The sequence below is a fragment of the Panthera leo genome, chromosome A2, assembly GCF_018350215.1.
Source record: "Panthera leo isolate Ple1 chromosome A2, P.leo_Ple1_pat1.1, whole genome shotgun sequence".
In the NCBI taxonomy this organism is placed as follows: domain Eukaryota; kingdom Metazoa; phylum Chordata; class Mammalia; order Carnivora; family Felidae; genus Panthera; species Panthera leo.
In genome coordinates this window covers 60,279,808-60,294,027 of record NC_056680.1, presented here as the reverse complement: position 1 = coordinate 60,294,027, position 14,220 = coordinate 60,279,808, and the positions used below count along the sequence as shown (strand labels likewise).

General features: G+C 55.7%; 1 protein-coding gene across 6 annotated transcripts; it reads left to right on the top strand.

Annotated features, from left to right (window-relative positions):
* The first annotated feature begins 2,257 nt into the window (after window positions 1-2,257).
* On the top strand, window positions 2,258-13,635 carry POLM (DNA polymerase mu). Of its 6 annotated transcripts, none has more exons than XM_042913013.1 (11): window positions 2,258-2,694; window positions 4,033-4,219; window positions 4,828-4,926; window positions 5,076-5,246; window positions 6,296-6,367; window positions 8,019-8,139; window positions 11,306-11,438; window positions 11,587-11,689; window positions 11,804-12,031; window positions 12,103-12,186; window positions 12,279-13,635. In XM_042913013.1, exons 1-11 carry the CDS (start codon window positions 2,519-2,521, stop codon window positions 12,363-12,365), a joined length of 1,461 nt encoding a protein of 486 aa, XP_042768947.1. In that variant the 5' UTR covers window positions 2,258-2,518; the 3' UTR covers window positions 12,366-13,635. The 6 variants fall into 6 exon arrangements, with proteins under 6 accessions (XP_042768947.1, XP_042768907.1, XP_042768928.1 ...); XM_042912973.1 differs by having other exon boundaries at window positions 11,572-11,689; XM_042912994.1 differs by lacking the exon at window positions 2,258-2,694 and having other exon boundaries at window positions 2,714-4,219.
* The last annotated feature ends 585 nt before the right edge of the window (window positions 13,636-14,220 follow it).

The window sequence follows — 14,220 nt, the reverse complement described above, 5'->3', positions numbered from 1 at the left end:
CTCCAGACTGTGAGGAGTAAGTTGCTGTTATTCAAGCCTCCAGTGTGGTGTTCCATTGTGTCAGCCTGAGCTGACTGCCACACAAGGTACCCCAAGCCCACGGTGGTGTGGAGGGAGCGAAGGAAGGCCCCTGGCTAGCACTAGGGGCTGGAGTGTCAGCAGCCTGACCACATGCTCTCTGGAATGCTGCTGGCAGGCAGCCCCCAAAACACAGGAACCCGAAGGAGGGGTGGCCCCCTGAGCCAGGGCAGAGTCCTGGCCCCAGAGGCCAAGGACAGGTGCAAATAGCACCAAGGTGAACTTTTGAAAAGGTCCACAGGGAGGTTTGGAAGATCCTCCCAGGGACCTCTCTGAGCTGGAGGTGGAAACCGGAAATAGCTAGATGAGATTCATCTTAGAAAAATGCAAGCTCACATATCTGGGCAAAACTAATCCACATCACAGCATGAGACAGCCGCAGTATAGAGCGGGTGGGAGCATCGGTCCCCAGGGCAGCTGCAAGGGCCCAGGCAAGAGGTCATCTGTCCAGCCTGACTTTTTGAGGGGTGGTCTCAGCATGGGGAAAGTCCCTGAGGCTAGGGACTTAGGGGTCTGGCAACCCCAAGGCACGTTTATTGGAAGTAGAGGGCTGAAGCTTCCATTTCCCAGCCGGCCAGATGGCGACCTGATGGTCCACAGTGTTGCGGAGAGGAGCACCCCACCCAGCAGTGTTGTGGCCTCGCCCACTGGTGCCCAACCTCCACTCAGTGGGCACAGAGGGTTCCCCTCCCTGATCCTCCCTGGGTGTGGGAAGGCCATGTTCCTCCGTTTTGCAAGTTGCCCCGTGTTTTAAGCATTCAGGTGTGATGGGTCATTAGAAGTTAGAGACACAGGACACAAGAGGAAAGGAAATCGTTCTAGGGGAGATATGGCTGCTCCCTGAGGAGAGGCAGGGCCCGCATGTGAGGAAGGAGGCTCTGACCCCTTACACAGGTCCTGGGAGCTACTCCTTCCCTGCTGGCCAGAGAAACGGGCACAGGGAAATGAGAGAGGGGCCAAAGCCCAGGCCTCCTGGCTGAGGAGTGAGCATCCTGTGGCCCAGGAGGGCAGGTGGAGGCAGAAGAGGCCTCTCTCAGCCCTGTGCCTAATGCCCTTGACAGGAGGCCCCAGGGAGAGGAGATCAAGGAGAGGGGCAGGAACAGGTTACACCTGGTCTGTCCCACCTGTTAGTCTGAGCATAGGCTAAACCTGCTTCAACAAAAAGATTCCAACATGTGGCACCTGAAAATAAGAGAGGAGCAGCTCCCTACTGTCAGGATGTCAGCTGTCCCAGCCTGATCTAGACAATCAAAAGAATCCCTATGTTGGAAAAGGCATTGCTGGGTGTGATTTTTGTTTTCATTTTGTTGGATATGGTTGCCAAATAGGCTTCCAAGAAGTCCTTTCTACAAAGTGCCAGTCCCCTCACATCTGACAAGTGCCCAAGTCAGGCAATCCGGTGGGAGTTTACTGAGTAGTGTTTCTTCTGTGGCATTCCTCCCAGTGTTCCTGCCGATTTTTCCATTAGATCACTGTCTTTTTCTTATTTATCTGTGGATAGTTTCACAATTACAGGAATTAGACAATTTCAAAATACATCGCAAATATTTTCCCCGGGGTTTGCCTTTTGATTATAATTTTTAACACATTTAAAATGCGAATGTGGTCAAGCTTATCACTCTTTTTCTTCCGTGTCTCCAGGTTTATCGTGACAGACTATGAAAACATTCGTGGACTTTTCAAGACGTTTTTCTGGTTTCTTTTTTAGGTTTGGATGTTTGATCCATCTGGATTGCATTTCGGTGTTAAGGACGGAGGGAGCCAACTTCTATTTTTCCGAATGGCCGGTCAGTGGTACCAACGCCGCTGGACTGGAAAACCTTCCCGGGTTTGAAGCCCTCCACCCTCACCTTCCACCCCGCTCCGCGTCGCCAGGTGCAGGAGGACCCCCGCCTGGCCCTGCCCACTGCGGTCGCCGGCTCCGCCCACCCCCGTCGACCCCCGCGGGTCCCGCCCCTAGCTCCGCTTCCACATTCCATGGCTCCGCCCCAAGCCAGTTTCTGCCCTTTATAGCCCCGCCCCCACATCACTGGACCCGCCCCCACGCCCCGCCTCCGAGCTCTCCAGCCCCGCCCCACCCAGCCCTGGCCTTCCCTCTCCCCGGCCCCGCCCCTAGCCCCGCCCCCTCCGCGCTTCTCGGCCCCGCCCCAACGCCGGCGCTCTTCCGGGTCGTCCCCGGGCGGCTCTAGGCGCTCCTCGAGTCATTTAAGTAAAAGGCGTGTCCTCTGGTGCTAATGGCATGGAGGAGGGGCGTCGCGCGCGCGGAACTCGTTGGGAGCCTGGGGGCCTACACAGCGCTTCTAGGGGCCTAAGTTGCCTGCGGCTGGACCGGCTCGCACGAGACCGCTAGGTGCCGCTTCCCCTTCCAGCCAGCCTCCGCCGCCTTCCTTACGACTTCCGCGTGCCTTCTTTCCGGCGCCCGCCCGCGGCCAGAGCCAGGATGCTTCCGAAGCGGCGGCGAGCGTGGGTCGGGTCCCCTGGCGGTCCTGTCCCCTCCACGGCGCGCTTCCCCGGCATTGCCATCTACCTGGCCGAGCCGCGCATGGGTCGCAGCCGCCGGGCCTTCCTCACGCGCCTGGCCCTCTCCAAGGGCTTCCGGGTCCTGGATGCCTACAGGTGCGCGGTCGTGGACGAGCTTGTGGCCCAGAGCAGCACCTGCCCGAGGGCTCCTGCCCGGGGCGCCTTCGGGGACGCTGACCCGGGTATTCCTCGGGGGCCCAGCTTCTGGAGGCTCCTGCTTTGGGATGCCTGGGGGATGGCACCTGCCCGGGGCGCCTTAGTGGGGGGCGTCGCAGGAGGAGCGCGGGGAGGGTGTGGCGCTTACAGCGGACAGTGTCGCCTGTGTGGGTATTGCCATACTGTCGCGCCCAGAGGACACTGCTGCGTGGTGTGAGGGCCTAAGCACAAATTGCTAGTGCTCAGAACTTTGCACGTGACCAGTCACTTTCACAAAAGGTGTTTCTTTACAGCTGAGGATATTGAGATCTAAAACGACTCACCTGGCAGCTGACCCCCCAGGGCAGAGGGGCACCTGAGGTTTTTGGATTCCAAGTTAACCCTGGAACTTCATGCTCACGTGGCTTTTCTCTCAATATCCTCTTCTATGAAAGGGTGCTGTAGTTAGGGCCAGGAGTGTTCTGTAGGACAAGAAGAGAACGTCTACCAGAGAGAGGCCTTGTAAAGAGCCATAGGGGTGCGTGGGGTTAAGGGTATCAGTGGCTAACAGCCTTCTGCTCTACGTGAGTTCATCTTGCCCCCTTAGCCAAAGTGACGTCACTCCTCGGGGCTGAGAAAGTGACTTGAGGGAGGTCCAAGAGCAGCGATAATGACAGGCTGAGATTAAAGAACTGCGGTTCCCATAGGTTTGAAGTGGAAAGATCCAGTCCTCCTGCAGCTTTTTTTTTTTTTAAGTGAATTAACCATTTTCAGTGGTTAGACCCACTCTGGAGGCGTGTTTAATGTACTGGATGCTAAGACCTTTTGCTTATTAGCTTGTCTAATCTTTGTAACAACCCTACCCAGTGGATATGTTGTTATCTTCTTTAAAGAGGAGGAAATCAGGGCAGGGAAAAGGGATGTGCTCAGGGGCATGCAGCATGTATGTGGCAGAGCTGGGGTTCAAACCCCAGCAGTCTGGGTCCCAAGCACTTAGATGGAGACCCACTGGTCCTGCCCACTAGAGAAGAACTTTCTCAGGGGTCAGAGGAGAGGCAGACAGACGAGTGGACACGACCCTGGACTGGGCTTACAGTCACAGGTGGAGCAGACAGGCACGGCTCTGTGGGGTCCTGGAGCGCCAGAGGGGTTCACGTGCCAGAAGAGGTTCTCTGAGGACGTGACATTTGAGGAACGAGTGGGTGCGCACCAGGCAGAGGGGAGAGGGGCAAAGGCCAGGAGGTGTAGAGCGAAGCAGGAAGGACCTCTGGGCATCACCCCCTCCCCCTCTCTGCCCAGCTCTGAGGTGACACATGTGGTGATGGAACAGACCTCAGCGGAGGAGGCCAGCACCTGGAAGGAGCACAGGGCAGTGGCAGGCTCTCCGCAGGGCTGCACCAGCCCAGTGCTGCTGGACATAAGCTGGTTCACGGAAAGCATGGCAGCTGGGGAGCCCGTGCCTGTGGAGCCCCGGCACTGCCTGGAGGTGAGCTGGGGGGAGGGCCACAGGGGCAGGCCTCGCCCGGCGGGTCAGGTGAAGTGTCATCACCGGCTGCCGTTAGACGAAATGGGCAGGAGGGCTCAGCGCAGGCCACCGGGGACCCTGGGAGGCCAGGCCATCCTGGCTTCTGCTGTCACCTGGCATAAGCTCTTGGGATACACCTGTTTTTAGCATATTCAGGCCTTTCTTGCTCAAGTAGTGAGATGGTACCTCCTCGTGAGACAGCGGGACGCCGTCCTCAGGTGCTGTGTGTCTGTGGCTTCTGTCTGCCTTGGTGCTTCCTGGTGAGCAGAGCTGGGGTGAGGGGATGGACTCAGAGCCAGGCTCTCCATGTTCAAGCCCCACGTCCCTGTCTATGAGGTGGAGTGACCAGCACTCTGAGCCACGTGACAGAGAGGGCTGGGGAAGTGGAGCACAGGCTGCATGTGCAATGACAGGAAATGTCCTCCGTCCTCCGCGGGAGCTGCTACTCTGGCCTGAGGAGCCCTCCTCCGCCTGCTCTGCAGGGCAGGGCTGCTCTACGCCTTCTGTCCTGGGAGCCGGCCCCGCAAGCCCCGCAGCCTCCAAGTGGCCTCTGTATTGCCCATCTGCAGGTGGCCGTGCCCGGGAAAGGGCTGCCAGGCTCAGTATGGATGCCACAGTATGCCTGCCAGCGCCCCACACCCCTCACACACCACAACAGCAGCCTCACGGTGAGCCCTGGGCTCCCAGCCTCCCTGGGATGGGCCCAGGCCTGTTCCTGTGAGCACTGCCACTCTGCCCTGCCCCAGCCTGGGGACGGGTGGTGGAAGGGAGGGTGGGGTGGGGTACCCTTCCCCTCACCCAGGCCCCCTCCTCGCAGGAGCCTCTGGAGATGCTGGCGGAGGCGGCTGGCTTTGAGGGCAGTGAAGGCCGCTTCCTCTCCTTCTACAGAGCAGCCTCGGTGCTCAAGGCCCTTCCGAGCCGGGTCACAGCCGTGAGCCAGCTGCAGGGGCTGCCCCACTTTGGAGAACATTCCTGCAGGGTCATCCAGGTAGGTGTTCACCACCCTTAGCAGGGTGGTTGAGGAGAGGAGGGAGTGCAGACGGTTGGTGGTTAAGTCCAGCCATGGAGATTTCCAGGCTGAGGCAGGTCACCCTCTGCTCAGATTCCTCATCTGTAAATTGGGGCCACACGATGTGGCTGAGAGGGACCGGACAGGACTGGTAGCTGGCACTGTTGGCATTGGCCCAGCTGTCCAGGACGGTAGAAGAGAACCCGTGACTATAAGCACCACTTCTTAAAACACAAAGTATTTGGGGCACCTGGGGGGCTCAGTTGGTTAAGTGTCCGACTTTGGCTCAGGTCATGATCTCATGGTTCGTGGGCTCAACGAACTCTGTGCTGACAGCCCAGAGCCTGGAGCCTGCTTCAAATTCTGTGTCTCCCTCTCTCTCTGCCCCTCCCCTGCTAACATGTTTTCTCCCTCTCTCTCTCAAAAATAAACATTAAAAAAAATTTAAAACAACAACAACAAAGTAAGGACCCAAAATGTTAAAATATCTTTTTGTACACTTATCACTGAGAGAATATATTGTGACAAAAAGCCTTTTGAATTCAGTTAAACTTTTAAAGGAAGTCTCATTGAATGCACCGCCTGTGTTTTGAAAAGCAGTGTTTGGGGCGCCTGGGTGGCTAAGTTGGTTGAGCGTCTGACTCTTGGTTTCAGCTCAGGTCATGACCTCATGGTTTGTGGGTTTGAGCCCTGCGGACAGTGCAGAGCCTGTTTGGGACCCTCTCTCTCTGACCCTCTCCTGCTCACACTGTCTCTCAAAATAAGTAAATAAACTTTAAAAAAAAAGAGAGAGAAAAGTGATGGTGTCCCTGTCCTGGGACTTGTAACTCATTTGAGAGCTGGCCTGTCCCTGGGCCGAGGGGCTTTGAGGCCAGGAGATTTGGTGGCTTCCTGGGCACAGTCTCTCCTCCAAGTCCCCCTGCATCCTGACTGGATGAAACTGCCCTGTGGAGTGTTGGGGTTCCACCTGCTGCCTGGGCCCCAGCTCTTGTCTCCAGTCAGGCTGACTGTTCTGCTTTGTTCCCCAGGAAGTGCTGGCACGGGGAGTATGTGAGGAGGTGGAGAGAATCCGATGCTCAGAGAGGTACCAGACCATGAAGGTACGTGTGGGGCAGACCCTGGTGGGCACATGGAGCCCGTGGCCCTCCCTCAGGTGACAGCACAGCTCCAGCCACGGACGGGAGGCCAGCAGGGGCACCCAGGGGTCAGAGAAGGTCTCACTGAGGAAGTGGCAGCTAAGTTGACACCTGATACGCACGAGGCAGCCAAACAGAGTGGGGCCTGGAGAAGCTTGTTTTTAGCACAGGGAATTTTCTAGATCACTCAGTACCATCTGCTCTGATTGGACCATCCGTGGGGTGTTCTCAAGCATGTTGTATGCTCTGGCATCTTAAACAGAGCAAACTGGACAAAATGTAACCACCTCCTGGGTGTCGCAGGGCCACTCACCCTTGCACGGTCTCCTCGTGTCCACAGTGCATCTTCCGCTGTTCCCATCTGACCTGTTGACACCTGTCGCATCAGCAACCTGTTGGGGGAGTGGGTCACGATGCTCCGGGAGGTGGCCCAGAATGTTGTGAGGGGCAGTGGGGGCTTCAGAGAGGGACCAGAGCCACATGTGACACACGGAAGGCCCCAGGTAGGCAGAGGACGGGAGTGTATGGGCCACATGGGAGTTAGTGGATGAGCACTGACGGAAGGCAGGGCCCTCACCTCTCCCTGGGCACCCAGAGGTCACCCAGGCCAGCAGAGAGGTGGGTTAACGATTAGAAGTTTGTAGTCATAAAGCAATAGGTTAGGTTGTTCTGAGCATTTTTTTCTGGCAGGACCCAGCTGGTGCTCTTGGTTCAGGGGATCAAGGGAAGAGTGGGCAGCATAGCCCAAGAAGGGCAGGGCTGCAGCCGTCCTGCAGGAAGCAGGGCCTAAGGATCCACTTGCTGCCGGGTACTTCCCCTATTCTGCACGCTGGCTGCTCTGCTGGTTGAGACCTGGCCTCAGAAGGTTCCCTTTCCATGGGTTACAGCCTCCACCACTGCCCAGGCCGGACCTTCTGTTTCAGTTCCAGAAATCCCCAGGGAGGGGATTGGCTGGCACAGGGCAGGTGCCCACCTCTGACTGACAAGCTGTGGTTGGGGAGGAAAGAGGTGATGGGCTGGGGCTGGGGTCCGGGCCGCCCTGTGTGGGAGCCCCGTGTGGCAGGCAGTCCCCGGCAGGAGGTGGGCTCCCATGTCTGTCTTCCAGCCCCAGGCTTGCATTTCCTCCAGCTCCTGCTACAACGACCCTCTGGTTGTTAACTGCCTGTTGTTTTGGTGTTTGCTGAGGAGCAGAACGAGGGGAGGCTCCGATTGCTCTTAGGTGGGAGCGGCCACTGGATGGGAGCTGTGAGCTGTCTGTGTGGGATGCTGGAATCACAGGCTGGAGCTGCGGGTTCTAGGGAGACCGAGGCCCTCTGGGGGAGGTACACACGGGGTCTCTTTGTGCTGTGCACCGTGAGGCTGGGCTGCATAGCTGGGCTCGGGGATTGGATCCTGTCTGTACTGTCACTGTGTGGCCTCGGGCAGCTTGCTCACACTTGAGAACTGTGAGTAGGGACGGCACCTGCCAGGCCACGGGGTGGGGCTCAGTGAGGCCCTAGTGAGACGCTGTGGCGGTGCTGGCCTGGGACAGCACCCCCTTCACAGACTGCTGCTGCTGTCTGCATCTTCTGAAAGGGCTCTGCTCCTGACCATGCTGCGCTCATGCCCCAAACAGCTTTTCACCGGGATCTTCGGGGTTGGGGTAAAGACTGCTGACCGGTGGTACCGAGAAGGGCTGCGGACCCTCGACAGCCTCCAAGAGCAGCCCCAGAGGCTGACCCAGCAGCAGAAAGCAGGTGAGCCCTGTGAGAAAGGACAGGACCCTGGGCTCCCACACCATGGCACCCTCAGCATGGACACAGGGCATGTGCGGATGACTGCCTGGATGGCAGGGAATGGGGTCAGTGCAAAGGGCCATGGTGGCAGGCAGGCCTCTCTGGTGGCCTCCCTGGGTCTCCACCCAGTGGAGTCTGGATCCACTGCAGCCCTTTTGCAGTGAACAGTGATGGTCACAGTAGCTGCTGTGACATTGAGGCCTCCTAGTGGAACTCGGATCTGGACCAGGCCCCTTACTACTTCTTACTGCTTCTCCTTTTTTTTTTTTTTTTTTTTTAATTTAAATCCAAGTTAGTTAATATATAGTGTAATAATGATTTCAGGAATAGAATGTAGTGATTAATCACTTACTTATAACACCCAGTGCTCTTCCCTATAGGCACCCTCTCCTTAATGACCATCCCCTTCTAGCCCATCTACCACCTCCCCTCCAGCAACTCTCAGTTTGTTCTCTGTGTTTAAAAGTCTCTTACTATTTGTCTCCTTCTCTGTTTTTATCTTACTTTCCCTTCCCTTCTCCTATGTTCATCTGTTGTGTTTCTCAAATTCAACCTATGAGTGAAATTGTGATATTTGTCTTTTTCTGACTTATTTCACTTAGCAAAATACACTCTAGTTCCATCCATGTTGTTGTAAATGGTAAGATCTCATTCTTTTTGATAGCTGAGTAATACTCCATCGTATATATAAATCACATCTTCTTTATCCATTCATCCATTGTTGGACATTCAGGCTCTTTCCATACTTTGGCTATTAAAAGTGCTGCTATAGGGGCGCCTGGGTGGCGCAGTCGGTTAAGCGTCCGACTTCAGCCAGGTCACGATCTCGCGGTCTGTGAGTTCGAGCCCCGCGTCAGGCTCTGGGCTGATGGCTCGGAGCCTGGAGCCTGTTTCCGATTCTGTGTCTCCCTCTCTCTCTGCCCCTCCCCCGTTCATGCTCTGTCTCTCTCTGTCCCAAAAATAAAAACAAAACAAAACAAAAAAAACCAAAAAACAAATAAAAGTGCTGCTATAAACATTGGGGTGCGTGTGTCCCTTCAAAACCGCATTTTTGTATCCTTTGAATAAATTCCCAGTAGTGCACTTGCTGGGTTGTAGAGTAGTTCTATTTTTAATTATTTGAGGAACCTCCAAACTGTTTTCCAGAGTGGCTGCACCAGTTTGCATTCCCACCAACAATGCAAAAGAAATCCTCTTTCTCTGCATCTTCACCAACATCTGTTGTTGCCTGAGTTGTTAATGTTAGCCATTCTGACAGGTGTGAGGTGGTATCTCATTGTGGTTTTGATTTGTATTTCCTTGATGATGAGTGATGTTGAGCATCTTTTCATGTGTCTGTTGGCCATCTGGATGTCTTCTTTGGAAAAGTGTCTATTCATGTCTTTTGGCCATTTCTTCACTGGATTATTTGTTTTTTGGGTGTTGAATTTGATAAGTTCTTTATAGATTTTTGGATCCTAATCCTTTATCTGATATGTCATTTGCAAATATCTTCTCATATTCAATTGATTGCCTTTTAGTTTTGCTGACTGTTTCCTTCGCTGTGCAGAAGGCTTTTATCTTGATGAGGTCCCAATAGTTCATTTTTGCTTTTGTTTCCCTTGCCTCCGGAGACGTGTTGAATAAGAAGTTGCTGCAGCCGAGGTTAAAGAGGTTGCTGCCTGTTTTCTCCTGTAGGAATTTAATGGTTTCCTTTCTCACATTTATTCACCCATTTTGAGTTTATTTTTGTGTATGATGTAAGAAAGTGGTACAGCTTCATTCTTCTGCATGTTGCTGTCCCGTCTTCCCAACACCTTTTGCTGAAGAGACTGTTTTTCCATTGGGTATTCTTTCCTGCTTCATTGAAGATGAGTTGACCATAGAGAATGTCCATTTCTGGGTTCTCTATTCTGTTCCATTGATCTGAGTGTCTGTTTTTGTGGCAGTACCATACTGTCTTAATGACTACAGCTTTGTAATACAGCTCCGAGTCCGAGATTGTGATGCCTCCAGCTTTGGTTTTCTTTTTCAAAATTACTTTGGCTATTCATGGTCTTTCTGGTTACATACAAATTTTAGGAATGTTTGTTCTAGCTGTGTGAAGAATGCTGGTGTTATTTTGATGGGGATTGCAGACCCCTTACTTCTGATTCCAGGAAAGGGAGGCTGTGTCTGTGCCCTGTGCACACCTTGCTAGCATGGGGCCCTGGCCCACTAGGTGATGGCATGGGGACTTGTGTGGCAGGAGAGGCTCAGTACAGGGCTTGCATGGGAGGTGGCACCATGTGGTGGAATGAACATGAACTTGAGAGTTTGTCAGGCTTGGGTTTGAGTCCTGTCTCTGCAGCTTACTAGGTAGGTGACCATGGCCCTGAGACTTAACTTCTCTGAGCCTTGGTGACATTCTCCACAAATCATGGGGCTCTGTGAGCTCCTCTTTGTGAGGCCAGTGGGGAGTAGGTGTTAATCAGTGTCTCTGTCCTCTCCATGTGGCCCGGGGTGGGGGCCCCATTCGAATTGTTCCGCAGCCCAGCACCCACCACTTCTTTGAACATCTTCCCTCGGGCTGAGGGTCGTGGGAGGGTTGCCTGGTCGGTCCACAGGAGGTGAGACCCATGGAGTCACGTGTCCAGTGGAACATTAAGTGATATCATCATTGACTGCACTCAGTCCCCTCTCCCCATGGTGCCGGAGAGATGGAACCGCCAGCAGCACTTAGCCCGGCCACATGCTGTTACTCCCCACTTAGACTTCTCATTGTGTAGAAAGGCCAGTGACACTCCCATGGAGGGGGGGGCGGGGAGATAGGATTACAGTGAGGGGTTCCTGAGTGGCAGAGCCACCTTCTTCACGTGTTTATCCCTTTCTGGGCCATTTTATGGATGGGAAAACCAAGGCATTCAAAGAGGTAGACTGCGTCATGAGTGCACTTACATCAGCCTCCTGATGGGATGGAGAAAGTTCTGCAAGATGCTCCCATTGGGGAGAACTGGGCAGGGGGCTCAGGGGTTTCTGTCATTTCTTCCAACTACATGTGAATCTGCAGTTTCCTCTGAATAAAAGTTTACTATTTAAAAGGGAGGAGGGGACAGTGGAGAGCAAGACAGTGGGGTTGAGAAGGTCAGGAGAGCCGCACTGCCCACAGGACTCCGGCACTACCAGGACCTGAGTGTGCCGCTCCAGCGACCCCAAGTGGAGGCCCTGCAGCGGGTGGTGGAGGCAGCCGTGGGGCACATCCTTCCCGGGGCCACCGTCACGCTGGCCGGCGGCTTTCGGAGGTAAGGGGGTCTGACCTGCCCCTCCCACCCCAGTGAAGGCGCCTGAGGAGGGGGCCACAGAGGTGGGCCTTCCCGCACTAGTGGGACCGGGGACAACAGGAGGCCCACATATCCTGTGTTGGCCCGAACTCAGAGCAGGCCCCCTCAGGGGCAAGTTGCAGGGCCACGACGTGGATTTCCTCCTCACCCACCCCCAGGAGGGCCGGGAGGCAGGGCTGCTGTCCAGAGTGATGCACAGCCTGCAGAGTCAGGTGAGGAGCTGCCTGCTGCCTACCCTGGGGGCTCTGCCGGGACCCGGGCCCCCTCCCCCCCCCCCCCCCCCCGCCCGGCACCGCGAACCCCCGCCATACCTGCTCCTCCCCCAGGGCCTTGTCCTGTACCACCAGCACCACCACGGCCACTGTGCAGATGCCGCCTGCCCGCCCCGGCAGAACCACGCCATGGACGGCTTTGAGAGGACCTTCTGTATCTTCTGCCTGCCTTCACCCCCAGGGGCTGCTGTGGGGGGCGCCCGGAGGGCCGTGCGGGTGGACCTGGTGGTGGTCCCTGCCAGCCAGTTCCCCTACGCCCTGCTGGGCTGGACCGGCTCGAAGGTAGGGGGCTTGCTACTGGGGCTGGGCGGGGCCTCCCGTCAGGGGCCCCCATACAGCCTCGCTTTCTGCAGCATTTCCAGCGGGAGCTGCGCCGCTTCAGCCGGAAGGAGAGAGGGCTGTGGCTGAACAGCCATGGGCTGTTTGACCCCCAGCAGGTGTGTTGCTGGGAGGGAACGGCCTGGCCCCGCCCCTGGCCCCGCCCCCCTCCCCACCCCCACTGGCACTAAGGCTCCGGCTCCTGTTGCAGAAGAAACATTTCCATGCGGCTTCGGAGAAAGACATCTTCAGACACCTGGGCCTGGAGTACCTTACCCCAGAGCAGAGAAATGCCTGACCCAGCCGCTGGCCCAGTCTGCTCTCTGGAGAGGCAGGCCCTGTGGATGACCTCGGCCGCTGGAGGTCTCCAGGGCAAAGATGCACTGTGGCCCCAAGTCCTCACCCCACACCCAGGCCCGGATATAATGAAATGAGCACACGTAACAAACCAAGCTCTGTTTTTTTTTGTGCTGCTGGCTGCCCAGGGGGCGTGGTGCTGATTCTGTGCAGAGGCCCATCCTGCTGGGTGTTGGTCGGGGGCAGGGCTGTGTGACCCTGGGTCAGTGAGGACCTGAAGGCACCTTCTCTGTGGGCTGGTTGTGGAACTTGAGGTGGCGGATGGCAAGTGCTTTGTGTGGTGGGGGTGGGGGGGTTGTCCACCTGCTGTGTGGCCAGCCACTGGGGAGGACAGGGCCCAGAGGTAGGAGCTGGGGGCAGGGGGAGAATTTCCAGGGCCCGTCTACCACCTTCCAGCCAGGCTTCCTGTCTCTGCCTCTGCTCTTCTAAGGTCTGTTCTCAGAAGGCCTTTGTCAGCAGGTCCTGTCGCACCCCTCGTTGCTCCAGGCGCACACTCGTGCTCAGCGATTCCAGAGCCTCACAGTGGCCCCCAGAGCCCTGGCCACCCCTGACCACTGGCCTCGTCTGCTCTCCCACTGCTTTGAGCCAGGTGCCTTCCTGCCCCGGTGCCCATGTGAACTGCCCCAGACACCCGCGAGGCCAGGGCAGGTCTCAGCCTTTCCTGGAGGGGCCTTGGCCATGCAGTGTTCTCTGCTCCTCAAATCCCCAGGCCTGTGCCTTTGCCACAGGACCTTCCACTAGAAGTCCTCTCCTGACTCAGGTCTCTGTCAGTTGAGGACTTTCCTGACCACTCGCTGCGTTAAAAAATATTTTTTTAAATAACATGCAGACAAATTGATTCTTTTTGGTGTCCCTGTGTACACCCATTCCCCTCCACCTTGCGAGCCCTGGAAATAAAACAGCCAGTTATTGTGCCAGCAAAACAGGTTTGTTTACTTGGGAATGACTGAGGGACAGTAACCTAGGACAAGTAACCTGATAAAACCAAAAGATGGGAACAGGAGGAGGAACAGGAGGAACAGCCTTCCCTTTGGGAAGGGCTGTCATGTATGAAAGTCCGATGGAAATTCGGAGTTCGGGGTGGTGGTTTCTCACGGGCTGGGCTGGTGCCAGGACAAGGACCCTCCTCCTGTGGGCAGTAGGACAGGCTTCCCTGCCTTCCCTTCCTCTGTGCTGTCAGCACAGAGCCTGACCCAGGGCTCAAACTCACAACCCAGGGATCATGACCTGAGCCAAAATCAAGAGTTGGACAGGGGCACCTGGGTGGCTCAGTTGGTTAAGCATCCAACTCAGTTTCGGCTCAGGTCATGATCTCATGGTTTGTGAGTTCGAGCCCTGCATCGGGCTCTGTGCTGAAGGTGCCGAGCCTGCTTAGGATTCTCTCCTTCCCTCTCTGTGCTCCTCTCCCACTCTGTCTGTCTCAAAAATTCTCCCTCTCTCTGCTCCTCTCCCACTCTGTCTCTCTCTCAAAAAAAAAAAGGTCGGACACAACTGAACCACCTAGGCACCCCTAATTTTCATTTTAAGTAAGCTCCGTGCCCAGTGTGGGGCTTGAACTCACAACCCTGAGATCAAGAGTTGCACACTTGGGGCGCCTGGGTGGCTCAGTCGGTTAAGTGTCCAACTTTGGTTCAGGTCATGATCTTGTGGTTTGTGGTTTTGAGCCCCGCGTTGGGCTCTGTGCTAACAGTTCAGAGCCTGGAGCCTGCTTTGGGTTCTGTGTCTCCTCTCCCATGCTCATGCTCTGTCTCTTAAATAATAAATAAAACGTTAAAAAAAAAAAAAAAAAAAAAAGA

Excerpts from the sequence above, each read along its gene's own strand:
- POLM (XM_042912983.1), top strand. The coding sequence starts at position 3,731 with ATGGAGACCCACTGGTCCTGCCCACTAGAGAAGAACTTTCTCAGGGGT. Across the intron at positions 4,927-5,075 it reads ACCACAACAGCAGCCTCACG|GAGCCTCTGGAGATGCTGGC; the intron begins GTGAGCCCTGGG and ends CCCTCCTCGCAG. Across the intron at positions 11,690-11,803 it reads TGCACAGCCTGCAGAGTCAG|GGCCTTGTCCTGTACCACCA; the intron begins GTGAGGAGCTGC and ends CTCCTCCCCCAG.